General features: G+C 42.3%; 1 protein-coding gene across 4 annotated transcripts in view; it reads left to right on the top strand.

Annotated features, from left to right (window-relative positions):
* The window catches only part of JARID2 (jumonji and AT-rich interaction domain containing 2), a 285,876-nt gene that overhangs the window by 152,175 nt on the left and 112,459 nt on the right, over positions 1-21,242 (top strand). The window contains exons 1-2 of one of the 4 annotated variants that reach the window (XM_010338027.3): positions 5,191-5,708; positions 15,457-15,598. The exons of 1 other annotated variant lie outside the window; for it this stretch is intronic. In XM_010338027.3, coding sequence (XP_010336329.2) covers positions 5,642-5,708; positions 15,457-15,598 — 209 coding nt within the window. In that variant the 5' untranslated portion in view covers positions 5,191-5,641. Of the gene's footprint in view, positions 1-5,190; positions 5,709-9,777; positions 9,911-15,456; positions 15,599-21,242 lie in introns of those variants that run through there. 2 more of the 4 variants (XM_074398472.1, XM_074398471.1) reach the window with 2 other exon arrangements.

The following is a 21,242-nucleotide window of genomic DNA, read 5'->3' on the forward strand; positions in this document are numbered from 1 at the left end:
TGAGTGGATCTAGTCTGTGTGTGCTGTGTATGATCCACTAAGGTTTTTAGTGTAAGGTGTTTATTAAATAAGTCAGTATTTTTAATTTACAAAATTCATGTAGAGGCTGAGTACGGTGACTCACGCTTCCAATCTCAGCACTTTGGGAGGCTGAAGTGGGTGGATCAAGAGGTCAGGAGTTCAAGACCAGGCTGGCCAAGATGGTGAAACCCCATCTCTATCAAAAATACGAGAATTACTTGGGAGTGGTGATGGGCGCCTGTAATCCCAGCTACTTGGGAGGCTGATGCAGGAGAATTGTTTGAACCCAGTAGGCAGAGGTTGCAGTGAGCCCAGATCGCGCCACTGCACACCAGCCTGGGCAACAGAGCGAAACTCCACCTCAAAAAATAAAAAAATAAAAAATTCATGTTGAATACAGTAGTGCTCCCTTATCCATGGGTATTACATTTCAAGATGCTCAGTGGATGCCTGAAACTGTCGATATTACCAAGCTCTATATAGACTGTGTTTTTTTCCTATACCTACGTACTATACAGTGCAGATCATTCATGAACTGGGCGGGATAGCTCATGGTTTGATTATGCTACACAAAATGGTATGCAATTTAAAACTTATGAGTTGTTTATTTTTAGGATTTTTAAATTGAATATTCTCAGACCTTGGTTGGCCATGACTGACTGAAACCTTGGAAATCTAAACCTCAGAGAAAGAGGGTTAAAATGTTGTCTTTCTTGATAGCTTCTGAATTTCAACAATTATTTTAATTGTAGCATTAACAACACAGTTTCATGAGTTTTCATACCATCACCCACTCCGGATCACCCTTCTGTGTTCTTGTAATTATTGGTATTATTGTATAATTGTACGGTGTGGCCTGGTCGTCACGTTGTCTGTCAGGCATGTATTACACAGCTCAGCACCGTTGGTGCTTCAGGAATTACCAAGCCTTCTTAGAAAGTGTTCAGGCCAGACTCTGTGTGTACCTAATTCTGGTTGGTATAGTACCAGTGTATTAACTTTTATTTATATAAAATTCCAACAAGTAGTATTATTATATACCGCCGCTGCCATGGAGTGTACCCACTTTAATGATGTTTTTGAAAGTCAAATATTAGCACAGTAGATCACCCTTCTGCATTGACTTTTATCACAACCTACCTGATAATGGTCAGTTCTACATAATTTCATGCAAATAACACAAGTATCATTACAAATACATAGCTAATGCTGGGTGACCATTAAAATTCTAGATTATATAAAATTCTCTGGCTCCATAACCTTGTACTGTCTTCTGTCACATGTGGTAATCCATACCACCCTACCTCTCCTTTGTGATGAGTAGTTTTGGGGAAATTATTATTAATTGCATGGTAGCAAAATACCAAGGCACCATCTTGGGTATGCAGTCATTTGTACTGGCAGCAAGAAATTGAAATTGAAGAGCATTTGGAGGGAGATCATGTATTGATTATAAGGAGCCTCCTTGATATGCTATAGCTCCAAGCCTTACCTTTCCCAATGAGATTATTCCAGCTCTCAGTATAGGCCGATGTTCCTCATTGGTTGGTTACATGAATAAAACAAGGCCTTATGCACTTAAGGCAACCAACAGGTTTTTAAATTGACCAACGACGAGGCTGTATTTGATAGCCAAATTTGATGAAGATGTAGAAATGATTTACTTTCTCATTTTTACCCTAGATTGAGGTTTGCTTAAGTGATACATTTTTGAAATGCTAAGTGCATCTAGTGGGCTTCTTTGGATTGGCCTAAGTTAGTAGGAATCACTGGTTGTGGAGGTGGGTAGATTCTTTATTGTGGAGCCCTTAGAAGCAAAATACGTCCTTAGCTAGCCTCTGGTTGAGGTGATAATTAGGTGGATGGCAGCCGTGTACTTGGCGGGCTGCATAGAATTTCTGTGAATATGAGATCCCTTTGAAAATTCTGACTTCTTCCTGAATGAGAGTTCTAGTAGAGTTCCTTGTTCTCTCTGGTGGCATGTTAATAGAGGGCTTTAAACATTGTGAGATTACAGTGATAACATCACTGGTGCAAAATCAAAAGGTGACACCTGCTTGGGAAACTAATCTGCCATTCAACTTGTAAATGAACGTTTGCATATCCAAGGATTTCTACCAATTCCACTCCTAAATATCTTAAGAGAAACTCTAGTACATGATTTCCAGGAGACTCGCAGAGGAATCGCAACATGGTTCGTGATAGCAACAAACTAGAAGCACCTTAGTTGCCCTTGGACATGAGAATCACAGTGGAATATCCACCATTCATCGGTTGTTTAGTAGTATAAATACTCCATTGTATAATAATGAAAATGGATAGGCAAGAGATACAAGCAAGGTCATGGATGGATCTTAGTATGTTGATTTTAAGTTGGAAAAAACCCAAGTCCTATTGTAACCTGTGTCGTAAAGTTTATAATCTGATGCAGTGAAACGCAAATGCTATTTATATATGTTATGATGTAAAAAAGTTAGCACACAGGCAGTGCTTTAGGTTATGTTTCAGTAGTTGGGTTTGGCTGGGGGTTCACAGATACTCTTTATGTCATTAAAAATTGGACTGTTAGGCCGGGTGTGATTGGTCATACCTGTAATTCTAGCACTTTGGGAGGCTGAGGCAGGTGGATCACTTGAGGTCAGGAGTTCAAGACGAGCCTTGCCAACATGGGGAAACCCCGTTTCTATTAAAAGTTTTAAAAAAAAAAATTACCCGAGGATGGTGGCACACTCCTGTAATCCCAGCTGAGGCTGAGGCTGAGGCTGAGGCAGAGGCAGGAGAATCGCTTGGACCTGGGATGCGGGGGTTGCAGTGAGCCCAGGTTTCGCCATTGTACTCAGCCTTTGCGACAGAGTGAGACTCGGGGGTTGGGGAGGGGGAAGAAAAAGAAAAAAAGGACTGATTATTCAGAGGATTTAGGACTTGCTCTGATATTTCACCGTTGAAACTTAGATGGTGTTGATTTCATCATACTGATGAACATGGAAGAAAGAAAAAGTCTTTCCTGGTCTTTCTGCCCTCTCCTCTTTGTTGTATTTAAATACCGCAAGTTGTGTTGTTAGTCCTAAACTGAACCTGTTTCTTCGTGTTATTCTTGGTCTTCCAGAGGATGCTGTGAGTCTAATATGGTAGTTTGCATCTATCTTCTTTAGTTGAGGACCAACCTTTCATCTAAACAGTCTAAAATTTATGGATATTCACAACCGACAGTTTTGTGAAGTCTCCTTCCTGGCCCAACAGACAGAGGTCAGAGCGGAGTCACAGGACTGACTTGCATAACTGTATTTTATGGAATATATCCCGCATGATCAGGAAGTAATGGTAACAGTTAGGCTTTCCTTTTTTCTTAAAATTTAAATACCTGTTTCTCTTTAGTTGACTAGAAGATGTGCAAGCAGTCGAGAGAGGAAATGGGCAGATAGTGTTTATTACTGCTGATGCCTGCGGGCGTGTACTCTTCCGTGTTTGAGTGATGGAACTGGGGGTGTTTAGGAAAACCACTAATCATAATGATTCTGAAACTTCATTTCTGGCCAGCTGTGTATGTCTTGGGGTTTCTACTTGTCTCACTAACCTTTGCTGAGAATTAGCATACAGCAGAATATCTGCCTCATGGCCTCCTTTCCAGTTCTCTAATTGGGTGCTGTTCATGATTGAAGGAGCCAAAAGATAGGTCCCAATAGAAGGAAGAGGAAAAAAGCCAAATAGTCATCCCCTGAATGTCCTTTAATTGACTCTGTATGACTTATGCTGCAGCAGGGATGCATGCCAAACACTTGCTCACTGTTAACAGGAACACGAGGCACTGGAGAGCACCAAGTAGGGGTCTGCTCTGGAGGCTCACCCTCGGAACGACTGGAGAGCAACTCTTTTCCACCCTCTGTGTTCTCTAGGGAATTGTATATTGAGCTTAGCCCAGCGCTTGTTTCCCAGTGCCACGGGATTCTCAGATGGCCTCCTGTCTGCTGAGCCATAGGAGCTAGGACTGTGATCTTTGTTAAGAGCCAGACTTGTACAGCATCTATTTAGTGGGAGAATTGTAGTGTGGAACATCTGTGAGACACTATGTCTAATTCTGCTTTTAAAATGGTGGATACCAGCTAGACCCTATGGAATACCACCATCTACCTCCCTGGGGTGAGTGAGTGTGTGTGTGTGTGTGTGTGTGTGTGTGTGTGTTTATTTATGTTCACATTTTTTTTTTTTTAATGTAAAAAGTTCTGGCATGTACGTGAGCTTTAATGATTTAGGAAGCAAGAGTTGGCCATTGTGGAGAGAATTCCAAATTGGCCTTGAGTGGCTGATAGCCTGGGTGACTTCACTCCTGAGCAATGTTGACATCTACCTTCAGTGTCTTTGTGAGGTGTAAATAAGTTACTGTGTGTGAAGTGTTAGAATCCAGAAGGGCCTCATTAGATGGTTCAACAACTAGGAAACAACACACTGAAGGTATTAGTAAGGCATGTTTCCAGTTCTTTTGGATGCATCTGAGAAAAACGTTCAGTGCCGTGTGAGCTTGGCCATCATCTTCCTCCCCTTGGAAGGGCATGATGAGGAGCGTGGGGTAGTGTTGAGAGCATGTGTTATGGACATTATCATTGCCAGTTGAAGTTCAAAGGCTTCAAGAGAATTGACTTTAAAAATCAAAAAGCTATGACATATGAAAGGAGATGTGTACTCCAGTTGTCTGAGGCCAGGGAGCTGGCCAGCCCTCAGTTGGACTCCTGCCTTTTTCACCCCTCCCAGCAGCTGCCAGGCCACAGAGCTGGTTCTGTGAAAGATCCTTAAGAAACAATGAGATGAAACAGCTTCTCTTTGATTAGATTAGATCAATTTATGTGCCTTTAGGAGGGGCCTGTGCAGGGCAGGGGGAGGGGTGCCCCCGTGTTGGTGGGGGCAGTCGTGGCCCATGTGGTCACTTCGTAGGTAATGAGGCTCCGTGGAAGCTGGAATCCGAGGAAGGGGGAGGGCGGGCTGGAGGAGGAGCATGTGGAAAGAGATTTCTGCAGTCTGTCTGGAGAGCTGCCCAGGTTTCCCAGCCAAAAAAACAAATAAAAATAAATAAAAGGCAAGTGCTGAATGACACAGATTATGATATTAAAAAGGGATGCCATTGAAACTGCGCCTTGTAGTCCGCTGTCCTTGGGGGTGGGGTGTGCTTGGCAGTGGGGTGGGGGCATCTGACCGGCTGGGGACACAAAAGTGTGCACAATTAAACTATGAATGTCCCCCTCCCCCCATATGTCAGAAATTCTATACTTCGGATTTGTCTGCATTGCAGGTTGGGGAAATGGCTGGAAGAAAAGCTAGTGGCTCTTTTCCTTTCTCTCATTTTAATTTATCGGGGCGGGGGGAGCCAGCCGGAGACCCCTCCTCTTCGGTGTTCGATTCCCTCCCATGCACATAAATAACCTTCTCTCCTGGCTGCCTCCCCTCCCCCTCGGCCCCATTGCTGTTCTGGCTGTCCTATTGCCGCGCGGAATCTGCACTGCCGCTTGCTTATTACGTACAGGGGAGGATTGTTGACAAGTGCTCCGGAGCCTGCCTCACTGCGCTCTTCCTCCCTCCCTCCCTCTGTCCTCCTTCCTCTCTGTCTCTCTGCAATGATCCGGCTCTGAGGATGGCTGCTCCACGGGTCTGTCAGGTGCAGTTTTTGGTGGCTTATCTTGAGGAACCTGGGATAGAAGGTCTGTTCCTATAAATAAAAGAAAAACCAAATAGCTCTAGATTTGTTTCAGGCTGGTATGGCTTTTGTTGGAGAAACAGGCCTTTGTGGGTTTCCCTGCTGGGGTCCTGATTAAATCCATTGTGGATCGCAAGGTGCTATATATATATATATATATGAGAGACTATGTAAAAAGTGTTGCGATTTGCTTAATATTAATATTCTTTTACGTTTGATATCCTCCCTAGGGGCAATGGTGGCTCCTGCAAAGGCACTGTGGAAATTTACAAGAGAGAATTAATGTCGCTCTTAAAGCATTAAGCTCTGTTGACCATTTTGGCCAAATCTGCAGTTTCAATCAGGCTCGTAGGAATTTAGACATTTCTCTGGAGACTGAATGCCATCCAGCTATAGCTGTACCCTTTTATTTTATTACCAATTTATTTGATCATTTCCCAGCATTTAAGAATAAATGTTTGATTAAAGTTAATTAGTTCATCCTCACCCTAGCTCTGGTTTTCTTTATAAACAGCATGTTTGCTTTCATTTCCATGAATCCTTTCTTTTTCTACCTCCATCTTCTTTCCTTGAACGACGCAGGAAACTGAGGCATGCAAACAGATCCTGAGTCCTGAAGTGATTCTGGGTTGAGACCTAAAAGCTTTAAAAGTTGGAGTGCTCTTGAATCTTCCCCCGAATTTCATGCATTAATTCGTGTCTGTGGTACTGTCTGTAAACACATCTGGATTTGAGGAACCTTCAGTGTTTGGTGCCTCAAATCTTTGCAGATTCCATGGCCACATTCCTCTAGTGCTGCTTTCTGTACTGCTTCTATTCATTATATTTCACTAGTGGGAAGAAAGCTGCTCTGGGAGGCAGTAGGCCTTTCTGAATTTATTTGTTGTCAGCAGGTGATTTTTGTTTGTATTTTCCCTTTGAATGGACTGCTTAATCCTCTCTGAATATATCCATCTGAAAAGTGGGAGGGCCACTGATTTGTTGATGTGTGAGTGAGGTAATAAGGAAGCTGGGGAACCGGTGTCCCTCCCAGTCATGACACAAACAAAACCGAACTTTGAACTTTGAAGAGATTCTTGAATGAAGGCAGCTTAGAGAGGTTTCAGGGCAAAGGGTTTGGTTGGTTGTTTATCTGCAAATTAAGGTGTCAAGTCAAGACACAAAGTTTGTGGAGCTTTGCCCATGTATCATTGCAGATTAGTACACAAACCAGTAACTTGATGGTGCTTGTCGATTGAGTTAAAGCAGCAGCTTTGCCTGCCTTTGGAGGGCCTTGCTAGAATTGGATAGCTGGTTTCTTTTGGTATCTTATGTTTGTGGGGTAAATAAAGATGATAGGAAGCTTTAGAGACCTAAATACCTAAACACATTGTAATTACTTGAAGGTAGAAGAATATCATTAGCTGTTTGGGAAACTTGCTGTGTGCATGGACATGTACCTTGAGGAGTGCAAATTCTGTGAGATGAGAAATCAAATTTGGGCCTGTCAGTTTATCTGAACCCAAGGCTTTCAACATACTGGGCTCATTTATCGGTCTTAAAAGAATTCTCAAAAAAATGCCCTTGTGTTTATGTCTCCTTCCTGTGACCGAGTTCCCTTGCTCTGCAGTGATGCCATTGTTCTGCCGCTCATATACGTCAGTCTAAACCCACTGTTTCCTTGAGTCAGTTTTCTTCTGTAGGCAGCTTTTGACCTTGGTGGTGGTCCGTTCTGGGCCCCTCTGTGGCGTGGAATTCTTTTCATAAGCTGATAGAAGCTTGAGTTGCATATCCTAGGGGATTCCAGGGATTTATATTTTGGTGGGTATTTGTAACTAGGTTGTCTGGTGGGTGTGTGTTTGACTCGGTTGTCAGTGTAAATGAAAAGGGCGTTGAGATGGAGTGTGGACCCAGAAGAGTTAGGGTCTGGGATAGAGTAGTCATGGGATTGGGCGCAGAACTAGAACTTCTCACTGTAGAGCATCGTGGGTATTTAGAATCCAGTCATTATTATTAATTCAGGTAGTGTACTTCTTCTGATGCTTACGAAGGTTATATTAAGGATGAGGAAGCAGTGAACAGGGGAAGAGAGTAGGTAGGATGATCTCTTGCCCCAAAGAAGTAAAGGGAGTTGTGCCAGAATGAGCAGAATGTTGTGTTCACGGTGGTGATCATCTGGGTTTAAATAGCTTCTGGGCTGGTTGGGAAATCTTTCCTGAAGATTGTGGCTCTTTGTTTTTGTGAGAGGTTTTGTGTTGAATAAAGTTAAACTGTCAGCCTTATTGTCTATTTTTATTGATTTTTGTTGGAGCCTCTCAGTGAGCAGTGTTTTCTCTGCCCCTGGGGTTGTTGCTTAGGATGTGCTAAGGGGAATCTTTTGTCTTTTGGTGGTTCTTGCTCATTTAGGGTCTAGACAGCCAGAAGAGGGCCCATTCTAGTCCTAGCTGTGTGCTGCTTACCTCTTCCTCCGAGGAAATAGGAGGTGCCTGCTGGCCTTGTTCCTTTGTAGCCTGAAGCATTTATTGCCTTCTGGGGTCCAGGGTCCCATCTTCCTCAAAGGTAGTCATTTACTTGGTTCCAAAATAGGAAAAAAAAAAGGATAGTCAGAAATTTGTCTTATTTACCTAGTGGCCCAACCTTTCCATGTTAATAATGACTACTGTGTTAGGTCTTTATCTGATACTTTCTTAAAAAGTTATGCATGCAAAAGAGGTTTAGATTGTTGAAGGTGTGTTGTGGAGATGGATTCTGGTGGTGGCAAAGGAGCTCTTGGGAGATCGTTGATTTACAAATTAATACTTATATCTGTTTTCACAGGGGTTAAATTGAACAAAAATATGCCTCCCGTGTCCTCCTCTTCATCCTCCCCATCCCTGCCTCCAAATCTTGAAATTACTTTAAGGGGTGATGGAGGGGGTGTTTCTGGATTGTCTTTTCTTGACCGGAATGGGAAATCTCCATAGCTGACTTGAAAGTGGACAAAGGGGAGCCCTGGTCGGCTCAGGGGCTGGTATCATGAGGCAAAGGGATAATTATTTTCCATAAGATGAGGTATGAAACCACTTTCATTTGTGCCTCGTTGACCACAAACGTGCCACCGACATCCGGCCTCATGACCGGCATTTGTTCCTGGGCCTGCCAGTGTGTTGATCTCATGAGCATGTCGGTGGACAAGCCTGTGCTGAGCTCTGCAGACCCTGGGCCCTGCTCGTCCCTGTCCCTGGAGCTCTGTGCTTCATTGGAAGCTCCACATGCTGACCTGCATGTCTACAGTTGTTGGGCAAACTCCCATGTTCACACTGGCCATGCCAAGCAGGCCCAAAGCCAAATCTGCCCTGGCATCAGAATGCCTACCCTGCTTAAAAAGCAGACGGTCCATTTTTTTTTTTCCTCTTTGCAAAACCTGAGTGAACATAGGTTTTATTTTTCACTAACAGTGGCAGTAAACCATGCATTCTGATGACCTCAGAGAGAGCCCTACCTCAGCCATGGGGCTCCCTTTATAATTTTTCTATCAACTGCAGATACACACACACACACACACACACACACACACACACACACACGGAGAAATTGCTGCTGAAAATGAAGCTCTTTGGATGCTTGACTGTTTGATATGTAATGTGATAACCTTGTCTCAGTGACAGGGTGACAGACGGCGTTGGCTCTATAATACAGAATTACCTTTTGTGCATCTTTTCTACAACAAAGCCAAATACACTGACTCACCCCTAATATGCTAATGACTTTAGTGTGCTCCAGATGTTTTAGAAGCCCTGGAACGGCCTCAAAGCCCTCCTTGTTTTTCCTTTCCTTTTAACCCTTGTTTTGGCATTGCTTTTGTGTCATAGAGGTCTGGGCTTTTCCTGTGGTTTTTCTATTGTCGTGTATGTGTAGGTAATGAGAGACAACCCGTAAAACTTCTTTGTGTCTAACCCATCATAAAATGATACAGACTACATGCTCTAGTCCTGTTTTTTTTTTTTAAGATATTAGAAAAGAGCTGTCTTTTCTCTGTACATTTGTGTCCCGAAATCTGTTGTTCTCATCAGTTGCTTTCAAAGTTCCTTCAGCTAAAGGAATCTGTGGCCTAATTTGTATTTCAGTTTTCCCAACACCCTTCATATAAGGCAAAAGGGAGATGGCAGTGCACTAGTATCTCCAGTTTCCAAGAACAACAGGAATTCCTATTCCATTTTGCTGCTGCTGTTCCAGATTCAGAAATAAGTGAGTTTTGTTGTATTGTTTTATGTGGCCTTTTCATTTCTTGCTAATTTGGGAGATGGGGTGAAAAGCTCCCGAATGGCAGAGCTGCTGATGGCAGGGTTCTGTTATGTTCGATTTCTTTAGCCTTCTCAGCTGCACAAATGGACACTGCCTTGTGGCTAAACAGTCTTGGATCCCAGACGCGCACTTCTCCCATCAGCTGATGGTGACTAGCTGAGGTTGCAGGCACGGTAACCAAGCTGCTTTTGCTGCAGTGATTTAGAATTTTCAGCTCATATTTATGGCTTTTGTGAAAGACAATAGACATGGTTTAATTTAAGTTCAACCTACTGAATATTAATAGAGGAGAACAAATGCTAATGGAATAGACTGAATCTTTGGGCCATTCATTTAATTTCCTCTGTTTAACCTCCTCTCCCCAACAAAGGTTTGTGTTTGTTGGGGTGGGGGAGGGGTTTGGAAAAATAAAAACGGTTTGAGTGTGTGAAGGAGGGGATGCCATTTCATTATTTCTCGTTGACTAAAAATAATAATTTTAACAATTGATGGCAGGGCTTTGTTAGGGGAAAGAAAAGGCAGCACATTAGCTCGGCTAATGTTATAATAATGGCTCTCTTGCCCTGTGGCATCATGTTCAGTCTTGCTGACCTGGCCCTCCTGGATTGGGTAGGCTGCATGATTGGGCTTAAAACATTCAAAATGAAATGGGGTAGCCAGTACAGTGGAGATTGGCTGGGGGGTGTCAAAGGAAAAGCTCAGGTTTATTCAGTCATGTTGGCTGTCTGACTATAAATAAATGTAAATATTTTCTGAGCTGATATATACAGAATCGAAGTACTCAAATTGAACAAGTTGATCACGTGCAGAACAATGTCAGTTTTGCACCTTCATAAGGGCCAGTAAAAACTATGGTCCTGGCCGGGCGCGGCGGCTCACAACTAGAATCCCAACCCTTTGGGAGGCTGAGGTGGGTAGATCACGAGGTCAAGAGATTGAGAGCATCCTGGCCAACCTGGTGAAACTCCATCTCTACCAAAAATACAAAATTACCCAGGCATGGTGGCCAGGCACGGTGACTCATGACTGTAATTCCAGCACTTTGGGAGGTCGAGGCAAGTGCATCACCGGAGGTCAGGGGTTTGAGACCAGCCTTGCCAACGTGGTGAAACTCCAACTCTACTAAAAATACAGAAATTAGCCAGGCATGGTGGCCGGGCATGGTGGCTCATGACTGTAATCTCAGCACTTTGGGAGGCCAAGGCAAGTGGATCACCTGAGGTTAGGGGTTTGAGACCACTCTTTCGAACGTGGTAAAATTCCATCCCTACTAAAAACACGAAATTAGCCGGGCATGGTGGCACACACCTGTAGTCTCAGCTACTTGGGAGGGTGAGGCAGGAGAATCGCTTGAACCCAGGAGGCAGAGGTTGCAGTGAACCAAGGTCTCGCCACTGCACTCCAGCCTGGCGACAGAGTGAGACTGTCTCAAAAACAAAACCCTAAAACCTATGGTCCTTTAAGTTTTGTGTAACAGGCAGTTTCTTGTGTATGGGCACCATTTTATGAATCTGGAATGTGAACGTGATTCAGGACAACCTGTGTCCCCTCTAGTTCCGGTACTGATGGCAGTTCTCAGAATGGTGGAAAACTTGGAGTTCTCTGAAAATTGAGTTTGATGAGGGCCTGGAACAGTGGAGTCAGTACTTTTGATTTCTTTTTGCATAGTCATGCCTTATCTGAGTAGCCTTATCTGGTTTGATTTGCAGGGTGGGAGGATAGTTCCGGGGAACATACGTGTCTCTTTATGCTTACACTTATTAAGACATGCACATTTTTTTCAGCCTGTTACTTTTTTGAGCCTGTATTTATCATGTTAGCTGATTTTTGTAAGTTTGTGACAAATTTGGCAAGCAAGCATCTTTTTTCCCCACAAAATTACTGATAAAAGGTGCATGAGGCCATGTGTGGTTTTTCATGCCTGTAATTCCAGCACTTTGGGAGGCCCAGATGGGAGAGGATTGTTTGAACCCAGAAGTTTGAGACGAGCCTTGGCAACGTAACAGGACCCCATCTCTGAAACAAAGAAAAAGATTAGTGGGGTGTGCTGGTGCAAACTTACAGTCCAAGCAAGTTGGGAGGCTGACACTGGAGGACTCCTTGAGCCTCGGAGGCTGAGACTGTTGTGAGCATGTCACTGCACTCTAGCATGGGTGACAGAAGACCTTGTCTCAAAAAAAAAAAGTCCCCAGAGCAGCCAAAGTAGCACTATTGTCACCCGGGAATGTGTTAGAACCAGGGACACTTGGGGGGAGTTGATCTGCATGGATGCTCAAGTGTGAGAATCACCTCTCTTACAGTCACCCAGATTCTTTTTGTCAGGAGGACAGAAGCAAAGCTGTGATTCCAAAGCTTAACTTTCTTCCATTAGTCCACTGTGAAATCATTTGTTCAGTCATTCTTTCACACGTTCTCTTCTTTCTCATTCAGCTCATACTTCATCTGCTGTTACGTATCAAAGGGTAGAGGAGCCTTTCCCAGTCTTCTGAGCTGCTCGTAGTCCTTGCTGAGTTCCTTTTTGCTCCAAATGGGGCTCTTCCTCCTTGTCCTCTTCCTTCATCACTATTCCCTGTTTTTAGGCTTACTGCAAATCCCAATTTTCTTGTTCTTGTTTTGGTAATACAAGCTTGGCGGCTGGCTCCATTGATCGATTTACTATCCTCTTTTATTTTCTTCACATGCTACTGAGTGATACATATGTCTGTGTTTGTCTGTCTCTCTTAATTTCAGATTTTGATTAGCCTGTATCCCCATTGGCCAGGCATATGTATAGTATTTAAGTAAATGAATGGATAAGTTCAGAATTGATTCCTTTTTTGCCTTTCTTTTTTCTCTATTGTTATACCCACCTCACACTATTGAAAAAAGGAAACTTGAAAAAAGGCCAGGTGCAGTGACTCATGCCTGTAATCTCAGCACTTTGGGAAGCCAAGGTCAGTGGATCACTGGAGTCCAGGAGTTTGAGACCACCCTGGGCAACATGGCGATCAACCCCATTTTTACAAAAAATAAATGCTCAGCATGGTGGCATGTGTCTGTGGTGCCAGTCATGTGTCTGTGGTCCCAGTTATGTGTCTGTGGTCCTGGTCGAGGCAGGAGGATTTGTTGGGCCCAGGAGGTCAAGGCTACAGTACGCCGTGATCACGCCACTGCACTCCAGCCTAGGCAACAGAGTGAGACCCTCCTGTCTCAAAAGCAAGAAGCAAAATTAGAACTCAACAAAGATGATGTGTATTTACAATATGCATCCTCTTTTTACCTTTTAAATTTTACATCTGGTTCTTTAGCCAACGTTTTTATTTCAGGTTTTTATCCTTTTTCTGTGTGGTAATTTATCCATCTTCTCTTTCTGATAAGAAATATTAAGTTCCTTGGCCAACTCTAATCTGTATCCTAATTGGGTGGGGGAGGGGATCCCCCACTTCCCTAGTGACACTACTAATGTGCTCAAACTTCGTGCTGATCAGTAAATATATTATTTAAGCTACATATATTAATTTTAGCTTCTGCAGTCACACTCAAAAGGAGTAGGTGAAACTAATGTTAATATATTTGATTCAATAAATTCCAAAATATTTCCACAATTTATAACATTATCAATGACATATGACATTCTTAATTTAAATTACAATTAAGTATAATTAAAATTTATCTCCTTATCCTTAATAGTCCTATATCAGATGCTCAATAGCTGCATATGACTAGTGGCTTCTGTAATGGATAACATGGCTTCAGTCTCTGAAACACTGGCCATGCTTTTTTCCTTGAATTCTTAGATTTCCATACAGTTGTCTCCTTTTGGCCTCACAGTACAAACTCCCAGCATTTTTTTTGTTTTTGTTTTTATTTTGAGACAGAGTTGCACTCTTGTTGCCGAGGCTTGAGTGCAGCGGTGTGATCTCGGCTCACCGCAATCTCCGCCTCCCGAGTTCAAGTGATTCTCCTGCCTCAACCTCCTGAGTAGCTGGGATTACAGGCATGTGCCACCATACCCGGCTAATTTTGTATTTTAGTGGAGAAGTGGTTTCTCCATGTTGGTAGACTGGTCTCAAACGCCCAACCTCAGATGATCTGTCTGCCTCGGCCTCCCAAAGTGTAGGGATTACAGGCATGAGCCACTGCACCCGGCCTCTTTCGTTTTTTTTTTTTTTTTTTTTTTTTTTTTTTTTTTTTTTTAATATGTTTGTATTTCTATGTTTTAGTCACAACTCTTAAAGCCCCATTAGTCAAAGTGAATAACCATGTGTTTTACTTTCAACTTTGTTATCACTCATGCTCTGAAATGATGTAAAAATAGATAACTGGCGAAGTGCAAGCAGAAACAAGCCAGGACTCAGGGCTTTGTTGATGTATACTATGTTCATTCAGAGTGTTGAACTTTATTTTTTTAAACCAAAATACATGGAATACTGTATTCTACATAGTGTTTAATGCGTCTAACAGACGTCGCTTTTTGAGACGCTTCAATAATAAAGACCTAATACAGAGAAATGAAGTGTGCACAGAATTGGTGGAAGGACTAGAAGAGCAAAAATCAAGGGGGCGCTCTATCTTTAGCTTAAAGATCAAGCACCGTGGGACTGCAGATGCTGTGCTATCATTGCTGCTACTGCTCAGCTCTGGTTTCCTTTGAAGGTGGTGACTGGACAGTGGACGGGGGTCTAGTTTCTGTGAACACTTGTGTCAGTGGAAGCTTCTTGTTGGCAGAACCTACATTGATGTAAGGGATTCTCAGGCTTTTTTATTCAACCGTTTCTCTCTGGTGTGGCCTTATGGCCGGTTAAAATACTTCCGTATCAGTTAGCACACAGCTGCTTTTTAGAGCCCCCCTCCCCGGGCCCCATCTTCTTTCCACATTTTAGTTATTAAAAGCACATCCATGGGCACCAAGACTCTGTATATGATCTGCTGTCATAGAGAATCTTTATCCTTTGAGATAATCAAAGGCAAATCTGGTTACAATCTAATCTTATTGGTGGCTGTGAAGAAAAACAAGTGGAGTAGGATTTCTAGTTAATATCTAAGATGTGGCTACAAAGATAAGGATGCGTTTTCTTGTGTGGCAGGTAGTGGTTCCTCTAGGTAATTCCACAGAATTCTACAGTATCTGTAGAGTCAGTATTCAGCACTTCGAGTGACTAGTTAGATTTGATAATAATTAATACTCCTTTCTTCCTTTTCATCCTTGAGTGCCCCCAAAGATGTTGTATACTCTTTAAAACAAATCCTAAAGTATAACAATTCCACATTTCTGGTCGAATTTCTTACTGTTGAAATTGTTTCCCTCTTGGGCATTTCATTCTCTTGAAAGGTCTCAAATAGAGTGAGATTTTACTTTTTCCACCCATTCAAAAGGGATGTGTGCTTTTAACTTCTCTTCTCTCCACATTCTTGTCTGTCTTCATCAGCATTGTGTAGGGTTAACTGTGGTAAAGTGCTGCCTCCTGATGTGATATATTTAAGTGTTTGTCCCCTTTTCTCACCTGTAGGGCTCCTTGGTAATGACCAGTCTAAGGGATTAGGACCAGCATCAGAACAGTCAGAGAATGAGAAGGACGATGCATCCCAAGTGTCCTCCACTAGCAACGATGTTAGTTCTTCAGATTTTGAAGAAGGGCCGTCGAGGAAAAGGTTAGTACTCAAGGCTGAAAATATTGGTACCTTCAACCAGGGCCTGCAAACTCAGGTGCCAGTTTTCACCACATGATAACGTGAGCCCACTGACCCAATCCCTTCATTTTCATAGAGGAGCCAGAATTATGAGGTTTCATATCAAATGTCCTGCTTTCTAAGTATTGTCTAATAATTAAAAATGATAAAACAAAAAGTACTCTGGCCTGAACAACACATGTTCCTGCTGGCACAATTATCCAAGGAGCTGCCAGCTTGCAATGCCTGTCTTAACTGTTCATTTTAATCGATTCTCAGCAGCCGTCATCTTGAGGAATATGTATTAGGTGATGTTTTGCCACTTCTGAAGAGAGATCTTTCTATACATTTGAAGAATTAAATGTGGTGTTTCTGAGACATTTTTTTCCTTGTCAGGAAAGCTGAAATTACACTGCGTGTATTTTTAATCCCTTACTGTTTAACCGAGTTCCAAGTTAGTAGCTGTGGAGTTGGTGCTTAAAACTTAGAACAGCAGTTATTTTTATATGACTTTCCTAAATAAGCTTAAGATAGTGTGGTAAGGAAGTTGGCTATAGTAGTTTGATAAGAGTGTGGTTTCATGGTCAAACAGTGGCAGTGACATTTTATAATGATGATTTTACTTGGGTGTTGTTGAAACCCTTTGCCGGGTATCTGCCCTACTTCAACCTGATACGTTATTTTCCCTTTTCCCTTTTGGAATGTATATATCCCTTTGTTCTCTTAACTCCATGTTTACTTGGATGATTAGCTTCATGACTTTTTCTTAGAATCTGTTAGCTTCAGAGATTGAAGGAAAAGAAAAAAAGTCCCCCTTGTCTGCTTGTCTTTGTTTACTCATTCTGGAGAATTTACTTTTCAGAAACAATCTACATGTGTCTGTCTATAGAAGAACTGAGTAGGGTGAAAAATTAAGAGAAAAGGACAAGATTAGCCATGTGTAGATAGTTAAAATTCATAACTGTTTTCAGATCTGAAGTTTGAGATGCAGGGCCAAAAGTCTTTAGTTTCTCCGTTACGAGGTGTCCCCTTTTAGATACATTGAGTCTGTATTAATGGCTCTCATTTTCTCTTCATCCTCAGCACTTTCTTAGAAGATGTGATAAGATTGTTTATTATAGTTAGGAAACAGAAGTAAGATGGATCTGCTCATGCACTGGTTTTGCATGTCACTCCTTTATAACAGAGTGTCTTACTGATGAACCTATGATATCATAGATATTCTCTAACAAACATTCCCCCATTCCAGTTTAAAACATGAATTATCACAAGAGAATGATTTTAAGGATGTGTAAAAATTATGTCAGTCTAATATATTGGAATGAATGATACTATCACTGTCTCCACCATGGGCATCTGGCATGCATCTGGCATCAACTTTGATCTCCGTTTGGGTAGCATAATTATCCGAGTCTTGGGGACCCACTCCTTTAGCTATGTGGCTGGCCATCACCCGCACTTCTGGCTGAGAGCTGGGCAGCATCTGGATGCAGTGGTGAGTGTCCGTAGGCTTCATTCTTGAGGAGGAGGGCCCCTTTGTCCCTAACTGCTTGTGACTCTCTCAGAAGATAGTGCTGCTAGCTTTCTCTTGTATGGGACCACAGCGTCATGTGGCACCAGAGCACAAAGCAGTCATTTTACTGGAATTCTATAGGGCATTAGGCAGGAGAAACTCTTTTCATGAGGTGAAGTAAAACTTAGCCACTGGAAATGCTTTTTAATTGTTAATGTGTGACGTATCTTACCGAACTAAGGATTCATTGCAGCCTGCTAACTTGGTTTTGGTCTCACTCTACTGTTGAAAATCATCAAGATCTTGTATGGGTTAAGGTTTGATAGGTTTTGGTAGATTTGGCTACCCTTGATTATAGGAGGAAGATTTTGTAGCCTTCAAATATGTAGTGTCATTAGGGCATGCATTTCTTTTTTCGGGGGGTTAGGGTGACAGAGTCTCACTCTGTCACCCAGACTGGAATGCAATGATACTGTCTCTGCTCACTGCAACCTTCACCTCCTGGGTTCAAGCGATTCTCATGCCTCAGCCTTCTGAGTAGCTGGGATTATAGACGTGTGCCACCATACTTGGCTAATTTTTGTGTTTTTAGTTAGTAGAGACAGGGTTTTGCCATGTTGGCCAGGTTGGCCTTGAACTCCTGGCCTCAAGTGATTTTCCCTCTGGCCTCCCAAAGCGCTGGGATTATAGGCAGTAGCTACTGTGTCCAGCCAGGACGTGCATTTCTTGCAGCATTGCAAGGTATGTAGCAAGCATCAAATAAATAATAACTCAAAATTTAAGGCCTTAAAGAACTCTGTTGTTTCGATCCTTCCTTGGTATTTAGTGGTTTGGGAATGACCCCTGCCTCCTAAAGCAGAATAGATGACTTGGGACCGGAATTTCCAGAGCTTTGGGTAGTATACTGTCAAAACCATAATACATAACCTTTCTTCATTTCACCTATAGGGTGCCTTTTCTAATCGGGTGATGGAATGTGCTGACTCTGAAGATGAAAAGTTAAGCCTAAAGTATTTTAAAACAGCATTTAGTTATGGTTGATTTTTACTTATGAGTCTTAAATTTTCTAAACATTATACATGGGAAGAGCTTTTTTTTTGAGACGGAGTTTTGTTCTTGTTGCCCAGCCTGTAGTGCAATGGTGCTATCTTGGCTCACAGCAACCACTACCTCCCAGGCTCAAGCGATTCTCCTGCCTCATCCTCCCGAGTATCTGGGATTATAGGCATGTGCCACCATGCCCAGCTAATTTTGTGTTTTTAGTAGAGATGGTGTTTCTCCATGTTGGCCAGGCTGGTCTAGAACTCCCAACCTCAGGTGATCCGCCTGCCTCTGCCTCCCAAAGTGCTGGGATTAGAGGCGTGAGCCATCACACTCAGCTGGAAAGAGCTTTTAAGATTGACCCTTTGCATTCTCTTTTGGACTTTAGACTTTCTAGGAGAAAACACTGATTCCTAAAAATTTAGATTGTTGTAGTTTGTGTTGCTGTAACAAAATAACTGAGACTGAGTGACTTTAAAAATACAGAATTTTATTGGCTTATGTTTCTGGAGGCTTGGTATTCAAAGATTGAGGGGCTGGGTCTGGCGAGAGCCTTCTTGCTACTTTATAACTTGGCAAGAGAGCACAAGAAAGTGCTAAGTTTGATTTTTAATTCTATTTTTATGTTTTCAAATAGTTGGGGTCTGCCTCTGTTACCCAGGCTATAATGTAGTGATGTAATAATAACTTAAATAAATTTTCTAATGCGCGAACTGAAGGGATTCTGGTGCCTCAGACTCCTCAGTAGCTAGGACTATAGTTGCATGCCTCTACACCTGTCTAAGCTTGCATTCATAACAAACCCACTCCAGAGACAGCGACATTATTCCGTTCACCGGGGCAGATTGCTCATGATGAAATCGCTCCTTAAGATCTCACTTTCTCAGCACTGTAGATTTGGTGATTAGGTTTCCAGCACATGAATTTTGAGGGGGTCACATTCAAATCATACTCAGGGCTATAATTTATGTATGTGCTTTGGAAAGAGCATTTTCTCTTTATTTTTTAGAATGATATGAATTGCTAGCTAGCTATTCTTGTACATTTAGTTACTCCTGTACACGTCCTTTTTATGTGCATGAGTTTAGGTTCAGCAGCACAAAAATATATGCCTTTTGTCTATAGTAGAAGGATGGAGGAAGGGGAAGAGCGAGAGGAATTTTATGTACTTGGTTTTATTTTCCTTCTTACGGAAAATAAAAATCTGTGGTGAAGACTGATGGATGCCAGCCTCAGTTCCAGCCTCATCCAGTCGGCTTTCCAGCCTGCACATTGAATCAACTACATTTTTCTGACTATGCTTATAACATGTTTTTAATTTTTCAGTTAAAACATCCATGTGTTTACTCTGTTTTTTTTTCCTGCAGAACCCGCCCGCCCCCCAGTCAGATTTTGCTGTGTGTACTTACTACCTATGCCTTTACTTGACACTGGGGATCTTTTTAGTGATAGAAAGTAATGGGGTTCACAGCTCTTGAGAATTTTGGAGTTTTCTCAAGTTTCTGATTCTCTTCCTCAGAGTTTTTCTTTATAGAGGCAACTACAACAACAAAAACCCAAAACCAAAACTGGCATATTTTTACCTAGCCATTGAAAGGTCATCTGAGATTGCTCTTTGCAAAAGGAAAAGCCAGCCCCGCCTTCAGAATTGATCTGCTGTGTTGGTGGAAAGGGCAGCCCAAGAAAAGATGACCTGGGAGATTCTGTGCTGGTGGGACCCTGAAGACTGAGTCCTGTTTTTTGTTTTAGGTGTTGGTTTTCTTTTTCTTGTTGATCTTTGTTGTGGGTAAGGTTGTTTTCAAAAATGATATATTAACATAATTTATGATTTATATTGTTTAGAATGGAACCATTACAGAGAGTTTCATCCTTTATTCAGAGTGTTCTGAATGTGAAGGTGGCCCTGCCTATCTCCTTTCTCGTTTTGCCTGTGTGTTCCACTCAGTTCTTGTAAAACGTGTGTTTGCTCCGTCAGTCTCTCAGTAGCGGTAGAATCCAGAGTGGACGGAGTTTGGTCATTCAGGTGTGGACTCGTGGTCAGAAACTCTTTGGAAGAATGGTTATGGAGATGAGGATAATTTGTTTCATGAATGAAAAAGGAGATAATGTACAATTAACTTGGTGACAGTGTATTTTAGATGTAAGTAAATACAAGATCTGAAATACAAGATGATCCAAAAGAGGTCATCTGAGTTGGCCACTGAAATAGAGAGCAAGATTAACTGTTTATATTTTATCTGTGGGTCAGTGGAAGGAAGAAGGTAGAAAAATTTCAAGAGAACGGTAGCTCTGAAGCAGGTCTTAAGGAGACTGTGATGCAGCATAAAGAGAATAGGCTGTGCGGCTTCTCATTATGTCTTGAACATTTACTTGCTGCGTTATATAATACTACAGACATTGTGTAATACCTGTTGGGCAGGTTACATAATGTGTCTGGGCCTTAGTTCTTTCATCTGAAGGATATGAATCACAGTAGTAACTGCCTGATGGTGTTTCGTGACCTGATGAAATGAATTACTGAAGAGAATTTTGGTATATTGCCTCGGTGTGATGCCTTATGCCTATAACCCCAGCACTTTGGGAGCCTGAGGCTGGCGGTGGCTTGAGTTCAGGAATTGGAGAGACCAGCCTGGGCAACATGGTGAAACTCCATTTCTACTAAAAAAAATAAATAAATAAATAAATTAGCTGCCCCTGTTGGCACAAACCTGTACTCCTAGCTACAGGAGGCTGAGATGGGAGGACTGTTATGAGTCTGGGAGATTGATTGCAGTTAGCTGTGATTGTACCATTGCACTCCAGCCAAGGGGAAAAAGCCAGCCTCTGTCTCAATCATTGATTAAATCAGTCAATCAGGTATATAAACAGTACTGTGTTAGATATTAGTAGTCATTGACAGTGTATGTGACACATGAATTGCTACGTCTGAGTATGCACATCCTTTTAAGACTTTTCTGACACGTTTTAGAGGGTTTTTGATTTACACAAATGATGATTTATATCTTTCCTTGTCTGTCAGCCCTACTCCAGCCATCTGTAGGCGGATGTAAATGTATGGGTGCATCTCCCTCT

The sequence above is a fragment of the Saimiri boliviensis genome, chromosome 4 (assembly GCF_048565385.1).
Source record: "Saimiri boliviensis isolate mSaiBol1 chromosome 4, mSaiBol1.pri, whole genome shotgun sequence".
Classification (NCBI taxonomy): Eukaryota; Metazoa; Chordata; class Mammalia; order Primates; family Cebidae; genus Saimiri; species Saimiri boliviensis.